This window comes from Rhinoraja longicauda, chromosome 6, assembly GCF_053455715.1.
Source record: "Rhinoraja longicauda isolate Sanriku21f chromosome 6, sRhiLon1.1, whole genome shotgun sequence".
Classification (NCBI taxonomy): Eukaryota; Metazoa; Chordata; class Chondrichthyes; order Rajiformes; family Arhynchobatidae; genus Rhinoraja; species Rhinoraja longicauda.
The window spans coordinates 30,876,934-30,895,842 of record NC_135958.1 but is presented as its reverse complement, the minus strand read 5'-3'; the positions used below and the strand labels follow the sequence as shown (position 1 = coordinate 30,895,842).

General features: G+C 42.3%; 1 protein-coding gene and 1 non-coding gene across 2 annotated transcripts in view; both read left to right on the top strand.

Annotated features, from left to right (window-relative positions):
* LOC144594854 (rifampicin phosphotransferase-like) overlaps positions 1–18,909 on the top strand; it is a 120,521-nt gene that overhangs the window by 39,841 nt on the left and 61,771 nt on the right. The window contains exons 9-19 of the mRNA XM_078401767.1: positions 2,983–3,110; positions 4,471–4,627; positions 4,717–4,903; positions 6,910–7,016; positions 8,522–8,560; positions 9,992–10,187; positions 11,344–11,479; positions 13,371–13,447; positions 14,088–14,205; positions 15,179–15,279; positions 17,176–17,247. Of these exons, the coding sequence (XP_078257893.1) occupies positions 2,983–3,110; positions 4,471–4,627; positions 4,717–4,903; positions 6,910–7,016; positions 8,522–8,560; positions 9,992–10,187; positions 11,344–11,479; positions 13,371–13,447; positions 14,088–14,205; positions 15,179–15,279; positions 17,176–17,247 (1,318 nt within the window). The remainder of the gene's footprint in view (positions 1–2,982; positions 3,111–4,470; positions 4,628–4,716; positions 4,904–6,909; positions 7,017–8,521; positions 8,561–9,991; positions 10,188–11,343; positions 11,480–13,370; positions 13,448–14,087; positions 14,206–15,178; positions 15,280–17,175; positions 17,248–18,909) is intronic.
* Positions 5,109–5,279, top strand: LOC144594995 (U1 spliceosomal RNA). The gene has a single exon (XR_013547450.1). It is a non-coding gene; the product is annotated as a U1 spliceosomal RNA (small nuclear RNA).

Sequence of the window (18,909 nt, the reverse complement as noted above, 5' to 3'; positions counted from 1 at the left end):
AAGCCAGTTTGGCAGATTTCAAAATGCTTGATGAATGATTATACTTTATGATGATTCTATATTGTCACATGTACCTAGGTGCTGTGAAATGCTTTGTTTTGCATATATCGCGGTAGAATCATGTAGCAGCCCAGTTCAGGAGATTAAATACTATAGACTCTTAAACCAAACAGGACCAAGTGGATCAATCACCATACTCTCCACTACAAGGATTCAAATCAGGTTGTGTTTATTGTATAAGAAAATAACTGCAGATGCTGGTACAAATCGATTTATTCACAAAATGCTGGAGTAACTCAGCAGGTCAGGCAGCATCTCGGGAGAGAAGGAATGGGTGACGTTTCGGGTCGAGACCCTTCTGCGTTTATTGTCATATGCACAAGTATGGGGAGGTACAGGTGCAATTAAAATCTTGCCAGCAGCAGATTTACGGCCACATAGCCTCAGACAGCATGCAAAATATAGACTATACTTTCATTATACATTCTATGAAAGAACGACATTAGTGCAAAACACAATTTGAAATCAAGTCCATAGTAGTGCAAGAGATGGTCTGCAGTGTTCCATTGCGTAAGATTAGGGTTGTGCAGGTTGGTTGAAACTAATGGTTATAGGAAACATTCTGAAGCTGATGGTGTGGGACTTCAGGTGACTGATGGTAGCAATGAGAAGAGAAAAGGGCCTCACTGATGGTAGATGTCGCCTTCTCGAGGCAGAGCACTATGTAGATGCTTTTGACGGTGGGGAGGGCTATGCCTATCGTAGACCAGGCTGAGCGCATGACTTTCTGTCACCTCTTGCATTCCTGTGCATTGGAATTGGCCTTTGAGGCCACGATGAAACCAGTCAGGATTCCTACTGTAGTGCATGTGCAGAAGTTTGTTACAGTAGTTGGTGACATCTGAATCTCTTTAAACGTCTAAGAAAGTAGAGGCCTTCTTCATGGCTACATCTATTGTGCTGGGCCCAGGACAGGTCATCTGAGACGTTAATGCCCTGGAATTTGAAGCTGCTAACTCTCTCCATTGTTAACCCACTAATGAAGTCTGATGTGTGGTCTGCTGGATTCCCCTTTTTGAAGTGAACAATTAATTGCTCGGTTTTCTTGACGTTGAGTAAGAGTTTGTTGTTACAGAACCACTCAAACAGTGTTGCACCTTTCCCCTGTATGCTGACTCATCACCAACTGTGATTCGGCCAACAACAGAGGTGTGTCAGCGAATTTATAGATAACATTGAGCTTGTATTTAGCTACTCAGTCATGAGTGTAAAGAGAGTAGAGCAGGGGGTTAAGCATGCAGCCTTGAGGAGTACTGGTGTTGATGGTCAGTGAGGAGCAGATGCTGTTACTAATCTGAATCGATTGAGGTTTGTCGATGAGGAAGTCGAAGATCCAGTTGCAAAGGGAGGTGCATTTAATATTATATATGGATAAAAAGGGTTTAGAGGGCTAGGAGGCAAATGGGTCAAACCTAGAATGTCAACTCTGTCAGCAGGGACGAGTTAGGTCAAAGGACCTGTTTCTATGTGATATAACTTAGTGACTATACGATTCCACAAAGGCCCAAGTCTTGGATGTTGGTGATGAGTTTGGAGGGGATTATAGCATGGAACCAGTATACTGGATGCCATTTTGAAGCAGGTAGGAGGTTGCAGATGTCTTTGAATACTCCAGTCAGTTTTTCCGCGCACGTCTTCAGTACTTGGGCAGATACTTATTTCATCTGGGGCCAGACTCTTTGTACGGGTTTGTCATCTTGAAGGATGCTCTGATGTTGGCCTCAGAGACTAAGATCCCAGGCTTTCTAGGGACTGCAGAAGCTTGGGATGAGTGTCAGTGTTTTCTTTTTTAAAGTGTGCACAAAAGGCACATCAAATGATTTTGCCTCAGAATTTACAGGCAATTGCCAAGGAATAATATTTAATTACACATGCCGATGTCTAGGAACCTCTTTCTGAATATAGCCTAGCAATTTATAGATAAATAAAGAACACAAACATGGGATTAATGGAAGGGCAATGAGTCTGGTGGGGCAGAAAAAAATGCCTTTCCTCACGAGTACTGACTTGTGCACTGATATTAGCCCTTGTTGGACTTGGGCACTTTCCAGTCAATCCTAACATTTTTAGCAGCGTTCACTTGTCTGTGATTGGTAATAATTGCAAGTGCATCTCTGTTGTGTCTTTTGATGCTACATTTTACAGCAAGCCACCATTTCTAAATGAAAGTCAGTCTTTGTAGTGTATGATCTATTGTTAATTTATGTCTTTAGAACATGGAACAGTTCAGGTAGGGAACAGGCCCTCAGTTCACAATGTCCATGCTGAACATGATGCTAAAGTAAACTAATCTCATTTGCTTGCACATGTTCTACACCCCTCTGTTCCCTGCATATCCAAGAGGCTATCTGACAACCTCTTAAACACCATTATTGTATCTGCCTCCACCACCACCCACTGGCAGCAGTTCAAGGTACCCCCATTGTATTAAAAAAAAACTTGCCTAGCACATCTCCTTTAAACGTTACCCCTTTTACCTTAAAGCTGTCCTCTCTAGTCTTTTACATATCTATCCTGGGGAAAAAAAGGTTCTGACTCTCTACCCTATCTAATTCCACTTTTCCCATTCCATTATAATCTTACAGTAAATAGCTGCACCTGAATCACTGAAAGTATAAAGAGACAGCAACAAAGTAAATAAATATTTGCACGGCAGGTTAATATGATATTTTGGAATATTTTTCTAAAATTTGTCTAGGCTTAACATGAAATTTTCTTGAGACTGTAAGTTACAATTTCATAAAGAAAGCACATTAGAATTGCATTTTTGGATGTTGCGTAATCGGCCCATTAATAGTATACTTCCTTTTCAATCAAAGCAGAAATCAGAATGGTTTATTTTGTATAATGCCTTGCATGTTGAAAAGCTGCCTTAGGTAGTTAAGCTGGTTCCAATTAAGAAAAATTGTAACTATCTTCCAGTATGAAAATCGGCTTTGTGATGTTTCCTGATGGGAGAAAGGCAGGCATTGACTGGTCAGATATCTCTTTGGCGGACATGGCTGATGATGGTGTCATTGGTGACCTGTACAGGGTCAGCTTTACAGCAGGTGAGTTAAGACGAGTCGTTAATGCAAGGGTGGCAGAGCGGCGCAGCTGGTAGAGCTGCCTCTTCACAGTGCCAGAGACCTGGGTTCGATCCTGATCTCGGGTGCTATCTGCGGGGAGTTTGCACGCTCTCCCAGTGACTGCTTGGGTTTCGTCCAGGTGCTCTGATTTCTTCTCACAATTCAAAAACGCGCATGTTTGTAGGTTAATTAGCCTCAGTAAATTGCCCCTCGTGTGTTGGGAGTGGATGAGAAAGTTGGGGTGATGTAGAACCAATATGAGCAGGTGATCAATGGTCAGTGTGGATTCAGTAGGCCAAAGGGCCTGTTTCTATGCTGTGTCTCTAAACTAAACTGAACAAGGGTCCGTTGTTAATTGTGCTTCCTCAGTGATGAATGGGGTAGGAACATGAGAAAGTTGAATCTGTGAATGAGTGGGCAACTACTGTTTGCGTTTAATTGTTTGTGACTGCATAATCTTGAAGAAAATAATTATCAGTTTCTTCTGTAAACAGCCAAGCTTTTTGGAAATTTTTTGAATAACATTTCTGTTGGTGCATTTTTATTAAGTCTTCATTATATCAGCTTAAAGGAACACAGGATAATTCTATTTCCAATACTGTAGAATAAGAAAGATACCATTTTCAATAGGATATTAATAACACACAACTGGGTTTGCTGAGCATTGGTGTAGGTACAAACCTGTCGTATCTGTGAATGATACAGCCGTCACAGTTGTCCTGGGATAACACAGCAATTGAATTACCATTGGAGCAGAGTTGGCTCACTCAGGCGAGAGGAATTAGAGTGAACACCCATCATTTCATCATTTGTGCGATGGATACAGTGTGACAACATATTTTTATGAAGCAGTGACACACCTAGATACTAAAAACACTTTCATTTTCAGGCTGACAGGACCATTAGGGTGGAAATACAAATCAGGATTTGTATGCAAGATAAGGAACTGCTGATGCTGGTTTACATAAAAAGACACAAAGTGCTGGAGTAACTTAGTGGGTCAGGCAGCAGCAAGGAGCCTTCAGGAGTCTGAAGAAGGGTCCTGGCCTGTAATGTCACCGATTCAGGTTCTTCAGAGATGATGCCTGAATGGTCCTGTCAGCCTGAAACTGAAAATGAAAGTGTTTTTAGCATCTAGGTGTGTCATTGTTTCATAAAAATATGTTTTCAGACTGTATCCTTCGCACGAATGATGAAATGATGGGTGTTCTCTCTAACTACCACATTTTGTGTCCTGATTTCTATGCAATTAGTTTAACTTTACAATAATTAGGCCATGGAATGTCATTAGATGTTAAAATGTTGCTGCTTCCTATCACGTGTTCTTTTTTCTCCATGATAGCGAACCAGCTGTTTAACCTGCAAGTGTGCATTGATAAAAATGCTTCCCCAGTGATGTATGGGGGTCTAAAATGGGAAAGTCAAATCCATGAGTGTGTGGCTACCTTCCGTTTGGACTTAACTGTTCGTGGCTGGGGGATAGTTGAGTTCCATTATAGGTAGGTCTCCTGCGAAAAGAAAATCAATATCGTTACTGGGCACTTTTTAAAGTTGAGGGATTCATGTTTTGTTTTCTTTCCTGAGTTAGGAATGAAAGTGGGCGGCAGGCGCCAGACTCAGTAGCAGCTGAAAGATCCCAGGAGCCTGAGGTGCCGAACAGGTCTAGGCTGGTGCTGCCATTGTCTGATGAGGCGTGCCAATGTACTGCACTAGTGGGTGGCAAAGGAGCTCAGCTGGCACAGCTGACAGAAATGCACAAACGCTTTGGAATGCAGGTGAGTAAAATAGCAACAACGCAACTGGAATATTGCAAACATGCCTGATTGGCAGATGAAAAAACTCTTATCATGAGTTCTCCAATCAAGAACTGTTCAAGTAGGGTAACCAAAATAAAAGCTGCAGCTGAGATTCTCTCCACATAAATATACTGAAATAGATTGATATATTCTTGTGGTATTATGAGGATGAGATTTAAGTCAGATGCCTATCTGGCAGGGGAGAATCGGTGGTCAGGATGGCTGATCTCCCAGGACCAGGCTATCCCATTGCACTTTGGGTGTGCTGACACCAGCGATGTCCCCAACTGCAGGATCTCAACCGCAAAATTTGTGGTAGTAGGGGACTGTGTTCGCAAATAAATACATTTTTTTTAAAAGGGGGCACAGCGGTAGAGCGGTAAAGTTGCTGCCTCACGGTGCTTGCAGTGCCGGAGATTTGCAGGTTCGATCCCGACTATAGGTGCTGCCTGTACGGAGATTGTACGTTGTCCCCGTGACCTGTGTGGGTTTTCTCCGAGATCTTCGGTTTCCTTCCACTCTCCAAACACATACAGGTATGTAGGTTATTTGGCTTGGTATTTTTACGTGTAAATTGTCCCTAGTGAGCAGGACAGTGTTAATGTGTGGGGATCACTGGTCGGTGCGGACTCGGTGGGCCGAAGGGCCTGTTTCCACGCTGTATCTCTAAAACTAAAACTTTAAAACTTTTACTAGTTTGAATAATCTATTCACGAAAAGTTAATTTTATCGACTCCTGCACGTATTGCAAATTATGTTGAAATTTGTAAGTACAGTTTCTGATTGAATGTTGAAAGTGGAAGTTCAGGAAGCAGAGGTTATGTCTCGACCCTAAACGTCACCTATTCCTTTTCTCCAGAGATGTTGACTGACCCGCTGAGTTACACCACCATTTTGTATCTATCTTCCAATTCGAAAGGCTTGGCTTCGTCTTGTGAATTGGAATGCATAGAGCCAATTTTATCCATCTGCTGCTACCTTCAGAGATCTATGCTCTCCAAGATCCCTCTGTGCCCTACACTTCTTGCTGTGCCAGATCTATACTCGTTTTCTTTACCTTCCTGACCTCCGCAGTTCATTTCACTTCATTTTATCAGAAATAATTGCATTTGCTGCTTTTGTTCTCATTTAGCCTGTCCATGACATCTTCCTGTAGATCACAACTTTTTGGCCCACGCTTTATATGTTAATGAGCAGTGGATCACATTTAGACATCTCCAGACATTAAAAAAATTAATGCACCGATAAAAACGCAGCCAGGTGGGACTAATGGAGAAGTGGTCGGTGTGGGCAAGTTGGGCTGAAGAGCCTCTTTCCATGCTTTATGACTCTTTGCTTCTGTGACGCTGAAAACATTTGGACAGGTACATGGGTAGGATCGGTTTAGAATGATACGCGCCAAATGCAGGCGGATGGGACTAGGGTTGATGGACCATGTTGGTCGGTGTGGCCATGTTAGGCCGAATGGCCTGTTTCCATGCTCTATGATTCAATGCTTCTATAACTGTGGCGCTTGGAAACTTGGAAATGGTTACTTCCATCACTATTAGGATTCCCTTTGAATGATAGGCAAGCTCGGATTGTTCCAAAACCTGACTAACGTTTGCTATTTTAACCAATCAGTTGTAACAGAAAGATAGCAAGTATTCCATTATAGATCTAGAGAACACGGGCTCCTTCATTGTGCTTAGGAAACAGTTAAGAGTGATTAGTACATGTTCATGGTAATAGTCCAGAAGAAAAATAGCATCTGTGCAGAGTAAGAAGGAGTTGTATTTCAGCTCGATGATCTTTCATGAGAGCAGTTCCACTGAAATATCATCAGACTGAAACATATTCCCTTATACAAGAATAAATATATTCTTATATCTTAGAGTTATTGGTTCCATTAATTACTTGAAAATATCAGGTAATGATGCTTAAAGTGATAAATAATGCTCGTTCATCCAAAATGAAGTGATGTGCTTTGTCTTTTTCTCTGCCAGTTTACTGTACCTACAGGTCTCTGCATCACCACTACAGGCCTGGAACACCACATGAAAATGAATAGTCATCTCCAGCAAGCCGTGGTGGAAATCAATGATGTGGCATGGTATAGTTCTTCCCTTAATTAGTAAACTCCTTAAAACATTGCGAAACAATTCATCTTCGATTCTAACACCCTTTCAAGAATTAGAACATACAGACATTAAGGCCCACAATGTATGTGCCAGTCATGATGCCAAGGTAAACTAATGCCCACTGCGTCTCCCATATCCGAAAGCCTCCATCACCACCCTGGCAGTGAGTTCTAAACATTCACTATGCTCTGTGTAAAAAGCACTTACACTGGTCATCTCCTTTAAACTTTGCCCCTCTCACTTTCAAGCCCTATTCTCTAGAGATTGACAAATCCACCCGGGCAAAACTGTTTTGTCTGTCCATCCTACCTACGCCTCGCATAATTTTATATACTTCTATCAGGTCTCCCGTCAGCCTCCAACGCTGCAGAGAAAAACAATTCAAGTGTGTCCAACCTCTGTTTGTCGCTGATACCCAGGTAGCGTTCTGGTAAACCTCTTCTACACCCTCTTCAAAACCTCCACATCCTTTCTGTAAGCATGCAGGTACAGCAAGCAGTGAAGAAAGCTAATGGCATGTTGGCCTTCATATCGGGAGGATTTGAGTACAGGAGCAAATAAGTCCTTCTGCAGTTGTATAGGGCCCTGGTGAGACCACATCTGGAGTATTGTGTGCAGTTTTGGTCTCCTAATTTGAGGAAGGACGTCCTTGTTATTGAGGCAGTGCAGCGTAGGTTCACGAGGTTAATCCCTGGGATGGAGGGACTGCCATCTGAGGAAAGATTGGAAAGACTAGGCTTGTATTCACTGGAGTTTAGAAGGATGAGAGGGGATCTAATAGAGACGTATAAAATCATAAAAGGACGAGACAAGCTAGATGCAGGAAAAATGTTCCCATTGTTGGGGGAGTTCAGAACCAGGGGACACAGCCTAAGAATAAAGGGGAGGCCATTTAAAACTGAGGTGAGAAGAAACGTTTTCACCCAGAGAGTTGTGAATTTGTGGAATTCTCTGCCACAGAAGGCAGTGGAGGCAAATTCACTGGATGAATTTAAAAGAGAGTTAGATAGAGCTCTAGGGGCTAGTGGAATTAAGGGATATGAGGAGAAGGGATGCACAGGTTACTGATTGTAGATGATCGGCCATGATCACAATGAATGGTGGTGCTGGCTCGAAGGGCCAAATGGCCTCCTCCTGCATCTATTTTCTATGTTTCTATGTAATAAAGCGTGCAGCACTGCACACAATACTCCAAATGCGGCCAAATGCCTCTTTTCCGTCAGGATAGTTTGTCTGTTTGTCTCTATGTTAAATGTATTTGTAAAGCGCTTTGAGCATGTGATAAGGCGCTATATAAAATAAATATATTATTATTATTATTATTATTAAACTAAGTCCTACGAGTTCTTGGCCCTTATACTCAATGCTCTATTGATAGCCCACTAAAATACATTTCCAGTAACATATTAGCATTCATGTTATGTGCCATCTCCAATCACCTCCTAAATTTTAATTGTGGTTTTCTCTGTTTCAACAGCACTCGCAAAACTGGACATCTTGGTGAACTGTGCACAAGGTAAAAACAATCTAACTATTTCTCCTTTGGAATATGATTTTTATATCATTCATATTTCTGGGAATGGTTTGACAAACTGGAATATTTTATAAACTGCAATGCCAAAATTATTCCAATTAAAAGTAATTTATCAGCACTGGAACATCTCCCAAGTTCTGACTAATTAGTAGGAGGACAAGGGTCGATGCTGTAGTCAGAGTCTAAGGGTCGGAAATTACAAACTTTGAAGGAGACCAAAATGACTAATTAGTAGGAGGACAAGGGTCGATGCTGTAGTCAGAGTCTAAGGGTCGGAAATTACAAACATTGAAGGAGACCAAAATGAAAGTTAAAACAAGGATGAGAATTTCGGAATGAAGGTATTTCTCAGCTGGATACCAATTCAGGTCAGATGCAGAACTTGATGGGTAAGTGAGGTGTGTGGAGCTGACAGGGATTACATACGATGATGCCAAATGAGGATGAAGAGGGGGAAACCGGTCATCAGAAATATTCTGAGTCACAAGGGACTGCTAAGCAAGTCTGGAATCTTAAGCAAAAAACCATCTGCTGGAGAAACTCAGTGGGCCAGGCAGCATCTATGGAGGGAATGTGTCATTCAGAGTAAAGCTGTGAAAACCAATTGAGTTAAAAATATGGACACAAAGAACTGCAGATGCTCGTTTATCAAAAATGACACAAGTGCTGAAGTAACTCAGCAGGTCAGGCGGCATCTCTGGAGCCTGAAAAGGGTCCCCATCTAAAATGTAATTTATCCATATTCTCCAGAGATGCTCCCTGACCTGCTGTGTCACTCCAGCACTTTATGTCCTTTTTGAGTTTGAAATTCTGTTTATGTGAAGTTTTCAACTGCAAATTATTATATGTTTAGGCTCCAGGCTACTTATTAAATAAGCATCACAGCGTCAGGGAACGGGGTACAATGCTGACCTCAGGTGCTGGCTGTGTGGGTTTGCATGTTCTCCCTGTGACTGCGCAAGGTTTCCTTCCGGGTGCTCTGCTTCACCCCCACATCCCAAGGGCATGCGGGTTTCTAGGTTAATTGGCCTCTGTAAATTCAACTTAGTGTGAAGGGAGTGAACGAGAAAGTGGGATAACATCAAATTGGTGTGATTGATGGTCAGCGTGGACTCGGTGGACTGAAGGGCCTGTTTCCATACTGTATCTCTAAACTCTAAACTAGGGTTGCTCCATGCCTTGTGATTAACAGCTTTCAATGAGACTTTGGATTATGAAAGAATGCTATGAATGGGCTCTGGTGCCTCAAGAATGTGTAGTTTTGAGCTGTTGAGGGAACCTTTTGGAACGATTGCAAATACATGGTAAAATAGATGTGAAAAAAAGCAATCAGGCAACCCTTAAACATCTGAGAAATGCATCGTAAATAACTTTATTTATATGGAACATGAATTGTCTTTCAATATTCCCTAGATGCGTGGATTTGTTTAGAAACACTAGACTCGCTCCAGAGATAGAAAGTGCCATCCATGATCAGCTAGCTGAGTTGAACCTGCTGGGAACAGGAGACCGATTAGCTGTCAGATCTAGTGCAATTGGGGAGGACACCGAGAATTTCTCTGCTGCTGGACAGCTCAGCACCGAACTGGGATTGAAAGACTTTGAACAGGTGAGAAGATACAATATGGATTTATATCGGCATGATGGTGAAAAGAAGAATCATGGAAAAAATTCTGTAATTAAATTTACCTCTGTCCAGAAGGTTATAATTTTTGCTAATAGTTTGGATTAAGTGATTAATGCAATAGAGTCACAATAAGACATTTAAAATAAAATGCTTTAAAAGACCATTTGTATTCAACAGCTTTGAGTTAATACCTGAACTGCACATCAGTAAAATATGTTCTTGACATGAATATGCTTGGGATAGATTCACTTTCAAATTCAAAGCACCATCTGAGTGAAAAAACAACCTTTGAATTTCCTATCCCTTAAGTTAAATGCACATCACCACAAGGTGCACATCACCATTTATTGATGCGGCTGATATGAAGTAGAGCTAATAGGACTTGATGTTTCAATCCCTGTGGAAAGTTGGCACTCTTGATGTTAGCATTGGGATTGGAGTGGTGAAAGGGAGGGTAGGTACACCATCAGGGTCATCAGGTGGGCACCCTCCTTCTTTGATGTTTCATTGATAAGCCCACAACGTCTTCAGAGGGCTCAACGGTGATACCTGGGATCCCAGGTACACCCCCCTCAGTTCCATACCCTCCTGTCTTCATCTTGCAGCCCGGTTGTTGTCCTTCCTCTTAATCCAAAGCCAATTGCTGCTTTTTTTCTGCTGCATTTGACAAGGACTAGATTGCTAGTGGAGTGAGTGACCCCTCACTCCCCATTTTCTTTATAAATGGGAGGTGAAAAATGGCCAGAACAAATCAGGGTCAGCAACAGATGACTTCAGGAAGGGTGAAGCCCATGATGTTCCAGTATTGGCTGGGGAAGGTGTGATGACAAGAATGCAACAGAGGACCTAGTAGGACGATTCAGGTGGAGGAGATGGTGAGAGGGGGAAGAAATGCAGGAGTTACTTAATATTAGAGATATCAACGTTCAATCAAGGGGTTGTAAGCTGCCTCTGTTTCTGTGCTGTATCTCGCCGTGTCACACACAGAATTTATAGAACCATGGTTCTTCTTTGCATTTTCTTAATTTAACAAGAAATCATCCTAGCTGTGCATCTTACAGTTGAAAACACTAATGGCTTGTATAACTTAGATTTTTTTTAAATGTGATGTCTACACTACAGCGCTTTATTCCCCCAGGTGTGTGATGCTGTGCAGAAATGCTGGGCCTCTCTCTACTCTTTCCAAGCCGTGCAATATCGCAGGCAGAGGGGACAACCAGTGGCGTCGAACATGGGTGTGGTCATCCAGCAGATGGTGGAAGCCCAGACTGCCGGTAAGGATGCCAATTCCATTCAGGAAAACTAACTCGAAGCAATACTCAAGCAAGCGATAAAGATATTCTAAGTTGTTTAGTGGAATGGAAGTGTACTGAATAAATGTAGGAAGGATCTGCAGATGCTGGTTTACATCGAAGATAGACACAACATGCTGGAGTAAACAGCATATCTGGAGAACATGGATAGGTGTTGTTTCGGGTTGGGACCCTTCTTCAGAATGATTATGGTGGGAGGGAGAAAGCTGGAAGGGAGATGGAGGCAGAACAAAACCTGGCAAGTGATAGGTGAGTATATATGTGTGGAGGGAGGGAGGGAGGGGGTTGATTGGCAGAGGGTTGGATCAAGGCTTTAGATCAAAAGACAAATCATGTGAGATTAGGAGATAGTCATAGAGTGATACAGTGTGGAAACAAACCCTTCAGCCCAACCTACCCACACCGGTCAACATGTCCCAGCTATACTAGTCCCACCTCCCTGGTTTTGGTCCATATCCCTCCAAATCTGTCCTATCCATGTACCTGTCTAACAGTTTCTTAAACATTGGGACAATCTCAAACATTGGGGGGGATGGGAATGGGAGAAAGGGCTGTGCATCCCGATGAGGCGCCGGGAAGAGATGAAGATAAAATTTGGGGGGAAAGCAGTAAAGTCATCTACCGATGTTCACCAGAGGTGCTGTCTGACCCACTGAGTTACTCCAGCACTTAGTGTCTATATTCACACTGTGTCTCTAAACTAAACTAAACTAAACTAAACTAAACTAAACACAATTTCATGTTAACATCAAATCTAAAGGAAGGCACTTGTGCCAATGTTGCACTGTGGATATCACTCAGCATTAATCTCCTAGACACATCTATAAGCAATCTGCATAAATAATTGTAGAACACACTCATTGAATCATAAAATTAATTTGCACAATTGCGAAAGCAGAAGAGTAATTAGAAAGAGGGAGTTCGGTGAGAAAAACTTGGAAAACATCATGTATTTGGAGGTGATACTGATTCTCTGATACCTTAATTGGCATGTAGCTGTCAGTTTAGATATCATTGCCTCGTTGTTGTGCAGTTAAGGGGTGCTCCATCTCCACGACTATCAACTCTTCAAGAAAATACGTGTAATAATGCCAAACGAATTTGGTAACAAACATTTTCCCACTCAATTCTATTACATACTCTCATGCACATGAAGTGCTCCTGCAAATATTCTATTGTTATTTTTAGGATGTGAATCATGTTTCTCAGACTGATACAGGTTATTGAGCCACATAGACGCACACAGGCACAATCTGAAATCTCAGCACCAGGCGCAAACAAATCAGAGGAGGGTGAGAGTTACTACCCTGAATCAATACATTGACTACGCTGAAGTTTTAACACAACTTCTTTACTTTTCAAATACAACCAGAAAACACTTGAAGTAACTAGCAGATGTCTGGAGAAAGGATAAAAGGTCACAAAGTACTGGAGTAATTCAGCAGGTCAGGCAGCATCTCTGGAGAACATGGATAGGCAACATTTCGGGTCAGAATTCTTCTTCAGACTTGTATTCTGCAGTGAATGTAAGAGTCTGAGGAGGGGTTCTGACCCAAAATGTCACTTATTCATTTTCTCCAGAGACGCTGCCTGACCTGCTGTGTTACTCCAGCACTCTGTGTCCGTTCGTGTAAACCAGCACCTGCAGTTCCTTGTTTCTACATTACGATAGAAGGTCATAATCTTGAACCATATAAATGCTTTTGGTGGGAGTGGGGGAAGTGATTATATTCCATGGAGCACAGTGAAGTGCAGTTTTAAAATTGGATAAGAAGGCAGCTGGGAAAAGTGGAACATAATTGAACAAGTACAATGTTTAACTCTAAGGATGTATCTGTTAACAATGTTACAGGTGTGTTGTTTACGTGTGATCCTGTCACGGGACATTTGGGCAGAATGGTAATCAATGCAAACTATGGTCTAGGAGAGGTGAGATGCTACAACTTTGTTTCTAAAATATACTTCTATTCCTCATTTTTTACCAGTCTATCTTGTACTCTATTAACAATAATTTATTTTCCACAAAACTATTCAGGCATAAATTTATTTAACTGGAGACATGCATACCCATCCAAGAGCAATTTTGCACCAAATATACACACTATATATTTTTTGCATACATAGACAAAATCATAAATATATGACTTCTTAAATTGTTGCAACAGACCAAGTAATTATATCCATTGTTATCTAGAACTGCCTTTGAGTTTAGCTTTAAATATTGTGTGCAACAAATTGCACTGGGCTAGTAATTGCCCAGCAGGTGAACCAAAACATCCATGGAGTGAGTGAAAAAGACAAGTCAAAGAGTATTTGTGGAATTTACCTAAAATTACAGAATTCTACATTCATACCGTTGGGTTGTACACCATGTGAAATAGTCCTGTTTTATCTAATAAGCTATTTAGAATTAAATGTATAAAAGGCTAAAAAAAGAAAGAAGATTACACTGCGTTACATATTATCCCTTTAGAACAGCCTGCCTAGGTCAGGCCGCAAGATCGAAGTGGATCTGAAAGTGAGACAGTTGTGGACAGATTAATGCTGTATTTTCTGTGCTTTGTTGCAGTCTGTGGTGCATGGCGATGCTGAGCCTGACACCATCACACTCTCGTGCAGCCTGAAAGGGCAGTGTCACATCCTCAAGCAGGAGGTGGGAACAAAGCAGATGCATGTCCGGCAAGCAGGTAAGTGTTTAGTTTAGTTTAGTTTAGAGATACAGCGCGGAAACAAGTCCTTTGGCCCACCGAGTCCGTACCGACCAGCGATCCACGCACATTAACACTATCCTACACACACTGGGGACAATTTACACATACTCCAAGCCAATTAACCGACATACCTGTACGTCTTTTGGAGTGTGGGAGGAAACCGAAGATCTCAGAGAAAACCCACGCGGTCACCGGGAAAACGTACAAACTCCGTACAGACTAGCACCCGTAGTCGGGATCGAACCCAGGTCTCCGGCGCTGCAAGCTCTGTGAGGCAGCGACTCCATTGTGCTGCCCACAGTTGTAGCAAACCAGCACCAGTTGTTTGGTAAAAGTTTGGGAGATGGGGTGCGGGGGAGGGGAGCTCAGTTGGTGGAATTTAAAAAGCTAAAAATGTCAAAGCTGAACCCAAGCCCTTTGGGAACTGCAAAGTCCCAATTTAACAAAGATACAATTCAGGCATCACAGCAAGAAATGGCACTGCTAAACTTCATTCCCAACAAGCTCTCTGTATATCATCCACCCACCCATCCATAATCTCCTAAAGTAACAACCACATCAGCAATTAGCACACCCTGTTAGCAATGAGCCATAATTCCCCTGTGATAAACCACAACCCATCACAATCCCCCATGACTTCTCCCACATTCACCTCTCACTCCATTGCGATCACCTTCATACTCTCAACTGCATGTCACCCCTGAACCGCACACTGTGATCCACACAAAATCTCTCTAACTGCTAACTAAATCACATTAAAGCACCTCGCAATCCCTTCTCAGCCCCGATTCACCAAAAGGTCACATCCAAACCCCCTGCAAAACACTCCCAACTTTGCCCCCTCCCCACAACACGAATAAACAATGGAACCAAAGCTTGAACCTGAATTAAAATGAGATAACGAGAAGTATTCTTCACAACACTGACCAGGGTATTTTCGTAATTGCAGATGAAGGTGGAGTTATGGTTGAAATTACGCTAGTTTCAGATGCTTCAAAATGCTGCCTGGCAGAGAATATGATTCTAAGATTAGGACAAGTGGCCTTTCAGGTTTGTATTGTTGCACACAGAATATTTGGAATTGGTTAACATAGAACATGGAACCAGTACGACACAGGAACAGGCACTTTGGCCCGCCATATCATATCATATCATATCATATCATATATATACAGCCGGAAACAGGCCTTTTCGGCCCTCCAAGTCCGTGCCGCCCAGTGATCCCCGTACATTAACACTATCCTACACCCACTAGGGACAATTTTTTTTACATTTACCCAGCCAATTAACCTACATACCTGTACGTCTTTGGAGTGTGGGAGGAAACCGAAGATCTCGGAGAAATCCCACGCAGGTCACGGGGAGAACGTACAAACTCCTTACAGTGCAGCACCCGTAGTCAGGATCGAACCTGAGTCTCCGGCGCTGCATTCGCTGTAAAGCAGCAACTCTACCGCTGCGCTACCGTGCCGCCATGTTTGCCAATCAAACTAATCTCATCTGCCTGAACATGGTCCACATCCAGTGAATCTTTACCTGCTCATGTGCCTGTCCAACCACCCATTAAACACTCCATTTGTATCTATTTGTACCACCTCCCCTCGCCAGGCATCCATACACTTACCACTCTCTTTGCACATCTTCTTTAAAATTTTCACCTCTCATTTTAAAACTATATCCTCTAATATTTGACATTTCGACTTTCTCCGACTCTAACTATCTACCCAATCTATGCCTCCCATCGTTTTAGACAATTAGCTTCCATTAATTATGATTTAATCATAGGCAGTGACATTGATCATTTGGCCAAACCAGACAGTGACAGAGTTTAAGCTGCATATTTCTACATTGCGTTTGCTCGGGAAGGAATTTTGGAATAATAGAGCAAAGATAAATACACCAGTGGTAGGACTAAGGAGCAGTCGTTAACGCTCCAGGGCCCAACTTCCTCTGACGTTGGAAGTGATTCAGCATGTCGCTGGATACTCTCATTGAACTTGTACCGTGGAGGGCATACTGACTGGTGGAATCACAGTCTGGTTTGGTAATTCTAACGCTCACAAATAAAGGAGGCTGCAGAAGGTGGTGGATATCACCCAGTCCATCACAGATCTACAGGATGCACTGCCTCAAGAAGGCAACTACTGTCACCAAAGACCCTCACCTCCCTGGACAAGCCTTCTTCTCACTGTTGCCATCGGGAAGAACAGTGACCATAGAACAGTACAGCACAGGAACAGGCATTACGACCCATGATGTCTTTGCCAAACATGACGCAAAACTAAACAAATCCCCTCTGCCTACACCGACTCTGTATCTCTCCATTGCCGACATGATCATGTACTTATCTAAAAGCCTCTTCAACACCACCATCATATCTGCTGCCTCCACCACACTTGGCAGCATTTTCCAGGCACCTACCACTCTCCTATTTAAAAAACTTTCTCCGCCATCTCTTTCAAACTTCCCACCTTAAAGCCACGTCCTCTAGTCTTTGACATTTAAACCTTGCGAAAAGTTTTGAATTCACTAATCTATCTCTGTCTCTCGTAAGGTTCTGTGCTGATATCAGGTTTGCCCTCAGCCCTGGGCACTCCAGAAAAAAACAATCCAAATTTGCCCAACATCTCCTTATGAATTTCTTCTGCACTCTCTCCAAAGCTTAGTGTTGGAGGAACTCAGCAGGTCAGGCAGCAGGTCAGGCAGCATCTGTGGAGGGAATGGACAGGTAACGTTTCAGGATCCTTCTTCAGACGGGGAATCCGAAGAAGAAAGGTGCCAATCTGAAAAGTTCTCCTTCCACAGGTGCTGTCTGACCTGCTGAGTTTCTCTAGCACTATGCTTTTTTGCTCAAGATTCCAGCATCTGCAGTTTCTTGTGTCTAAATAAATATCAGATTCATTTGGTGAAAAATCATGAAGATTTTGTATGTTTTTTTAATACCAGGTGCAAAAAATGTACAGAACCCCGAGAGATATTGAGTGGGCAGTAAAAGGAGCACGCATTTATTTATTGCAGGTAAGATGTTTTATTTTGAAATAAAACGACGGCAGAAAACACACCTTGTTCAGTCTGAAAGGATTTTATTCCCCACCTCAGCATATCTTGCACACGGAGCACAGAGCAGCAATTTAAGAGCGCCACATTTCCTGAACCCGAGCTTTTCCATAACATCTCCCAAGCTGTTCTGCGAGTTGGCACTGAACAGTTTATAATTCCATGGAGTAATCAGAACAATTTTTGAAATCAAGTCTTGTTTCATTGATGGTGATTCTTCGAAGCACATCATGGCTCATGATTGTGAATTGTTTGTTATTTATGATTATTATCAGAGGAAAATTTATTTGGAGGACTTTGATCCTCCTTAGTATTTAGTCGGCAAAATATATTTTGGCTTTCATTGTCTTACTTGTAGGTACCCTGTATGTACATTCATTTAGCTGCTCTCTGATTCATAGAGCTAATATTAAACAGTGGGATGAGGCTCTATTTTTGAATGTGTCAAGTCAAGTTTATTTGTCACATACACATACAAGATGTGCAGTGAAATGAAAGGTCACCCACAGTCCGGCAATAGAGCAATTAAAAAAAAAAAATTCACACACAATCACAACCAACACAAAAAAAAAAAAAGAAACATCCATCACAGTGAGCCTCCTCCAGTCACCTTCTCACTGTGATGGAAGGCCAGAATGTCTTTTCTCTTCCCCTGCCGTCTTCTCTCGCGGTCAGGCTGTGGAACTTGCCACGTTCCCGGCCACGCCGGACGGTGAAAGATCCACAGCGGGCCGACCCAAGCCCCGCGATCCGGGATTCGGTCCAACCAGTCCAGAGCATGTATATTCCATTTGGCTGTAGATTAATGTCAAATGTCCAAATCATTTTATTGACTTAAAAAAAAAATCTATTTTGAATCACGACTTCAGTTCTTCCAGGCAGAATAAACCAGTTGGGTTGCAATACTTCCTCCCACTCCCAACTGTTCTGGTTTTATACTTTGTGGGTTAATTGTTTCTACAGACCAGGAAGATTTCTTGCCAGGTAGTGGGCTGGACTTGATGAAATAACAGTAGGAGCTGTGGCAAGATTAGCCCAAGTAATCAGACCAGATTTGCACACACTTGATCACTGTCCTGGTGAAAGTGTGAGTGCCACGGCAGCTGCAGCACTTCTGTCCCTTTGCCAAGGCTCAATCAGTAATGAGAGTCTCTTGCAAGAGATACCAGGAAAACATTGTGGGTGTGAGCCCAGAATTAGAAGGAACCGATTCCAAGCATCGGTCAAAATGAGACATGAGGGACTACAGATGCTAGAAAATACAGTGAAAAACAAACTGCTGGAGTAACTAAGTTAAAGCAGCCTTTATGGGGGAAAAGAAAGTCATGCCGTAGAATCTCAATCTGATGTTATGTACCCAACTATTCCTTTTCTACAGTGCTACCTAATCTGCTGAGTTCTCCCAGCAATTGGTTTAATTTTGGTCCAAGTATTGATCACTATCTTTGGAAGAAGAGGAATAAGTATGTCTGATGATTACACAGACAAAAATTATATCAATGGGAATGGGTTACATAGTTGGGAAATAGATGGGGTGTGGATGGACACAAAAAACAAGACCACAGTAGGTAGTGGATTTTTTCACAGGTATCTATTGACCCAGTCCCTGTCCAAAAGATAATA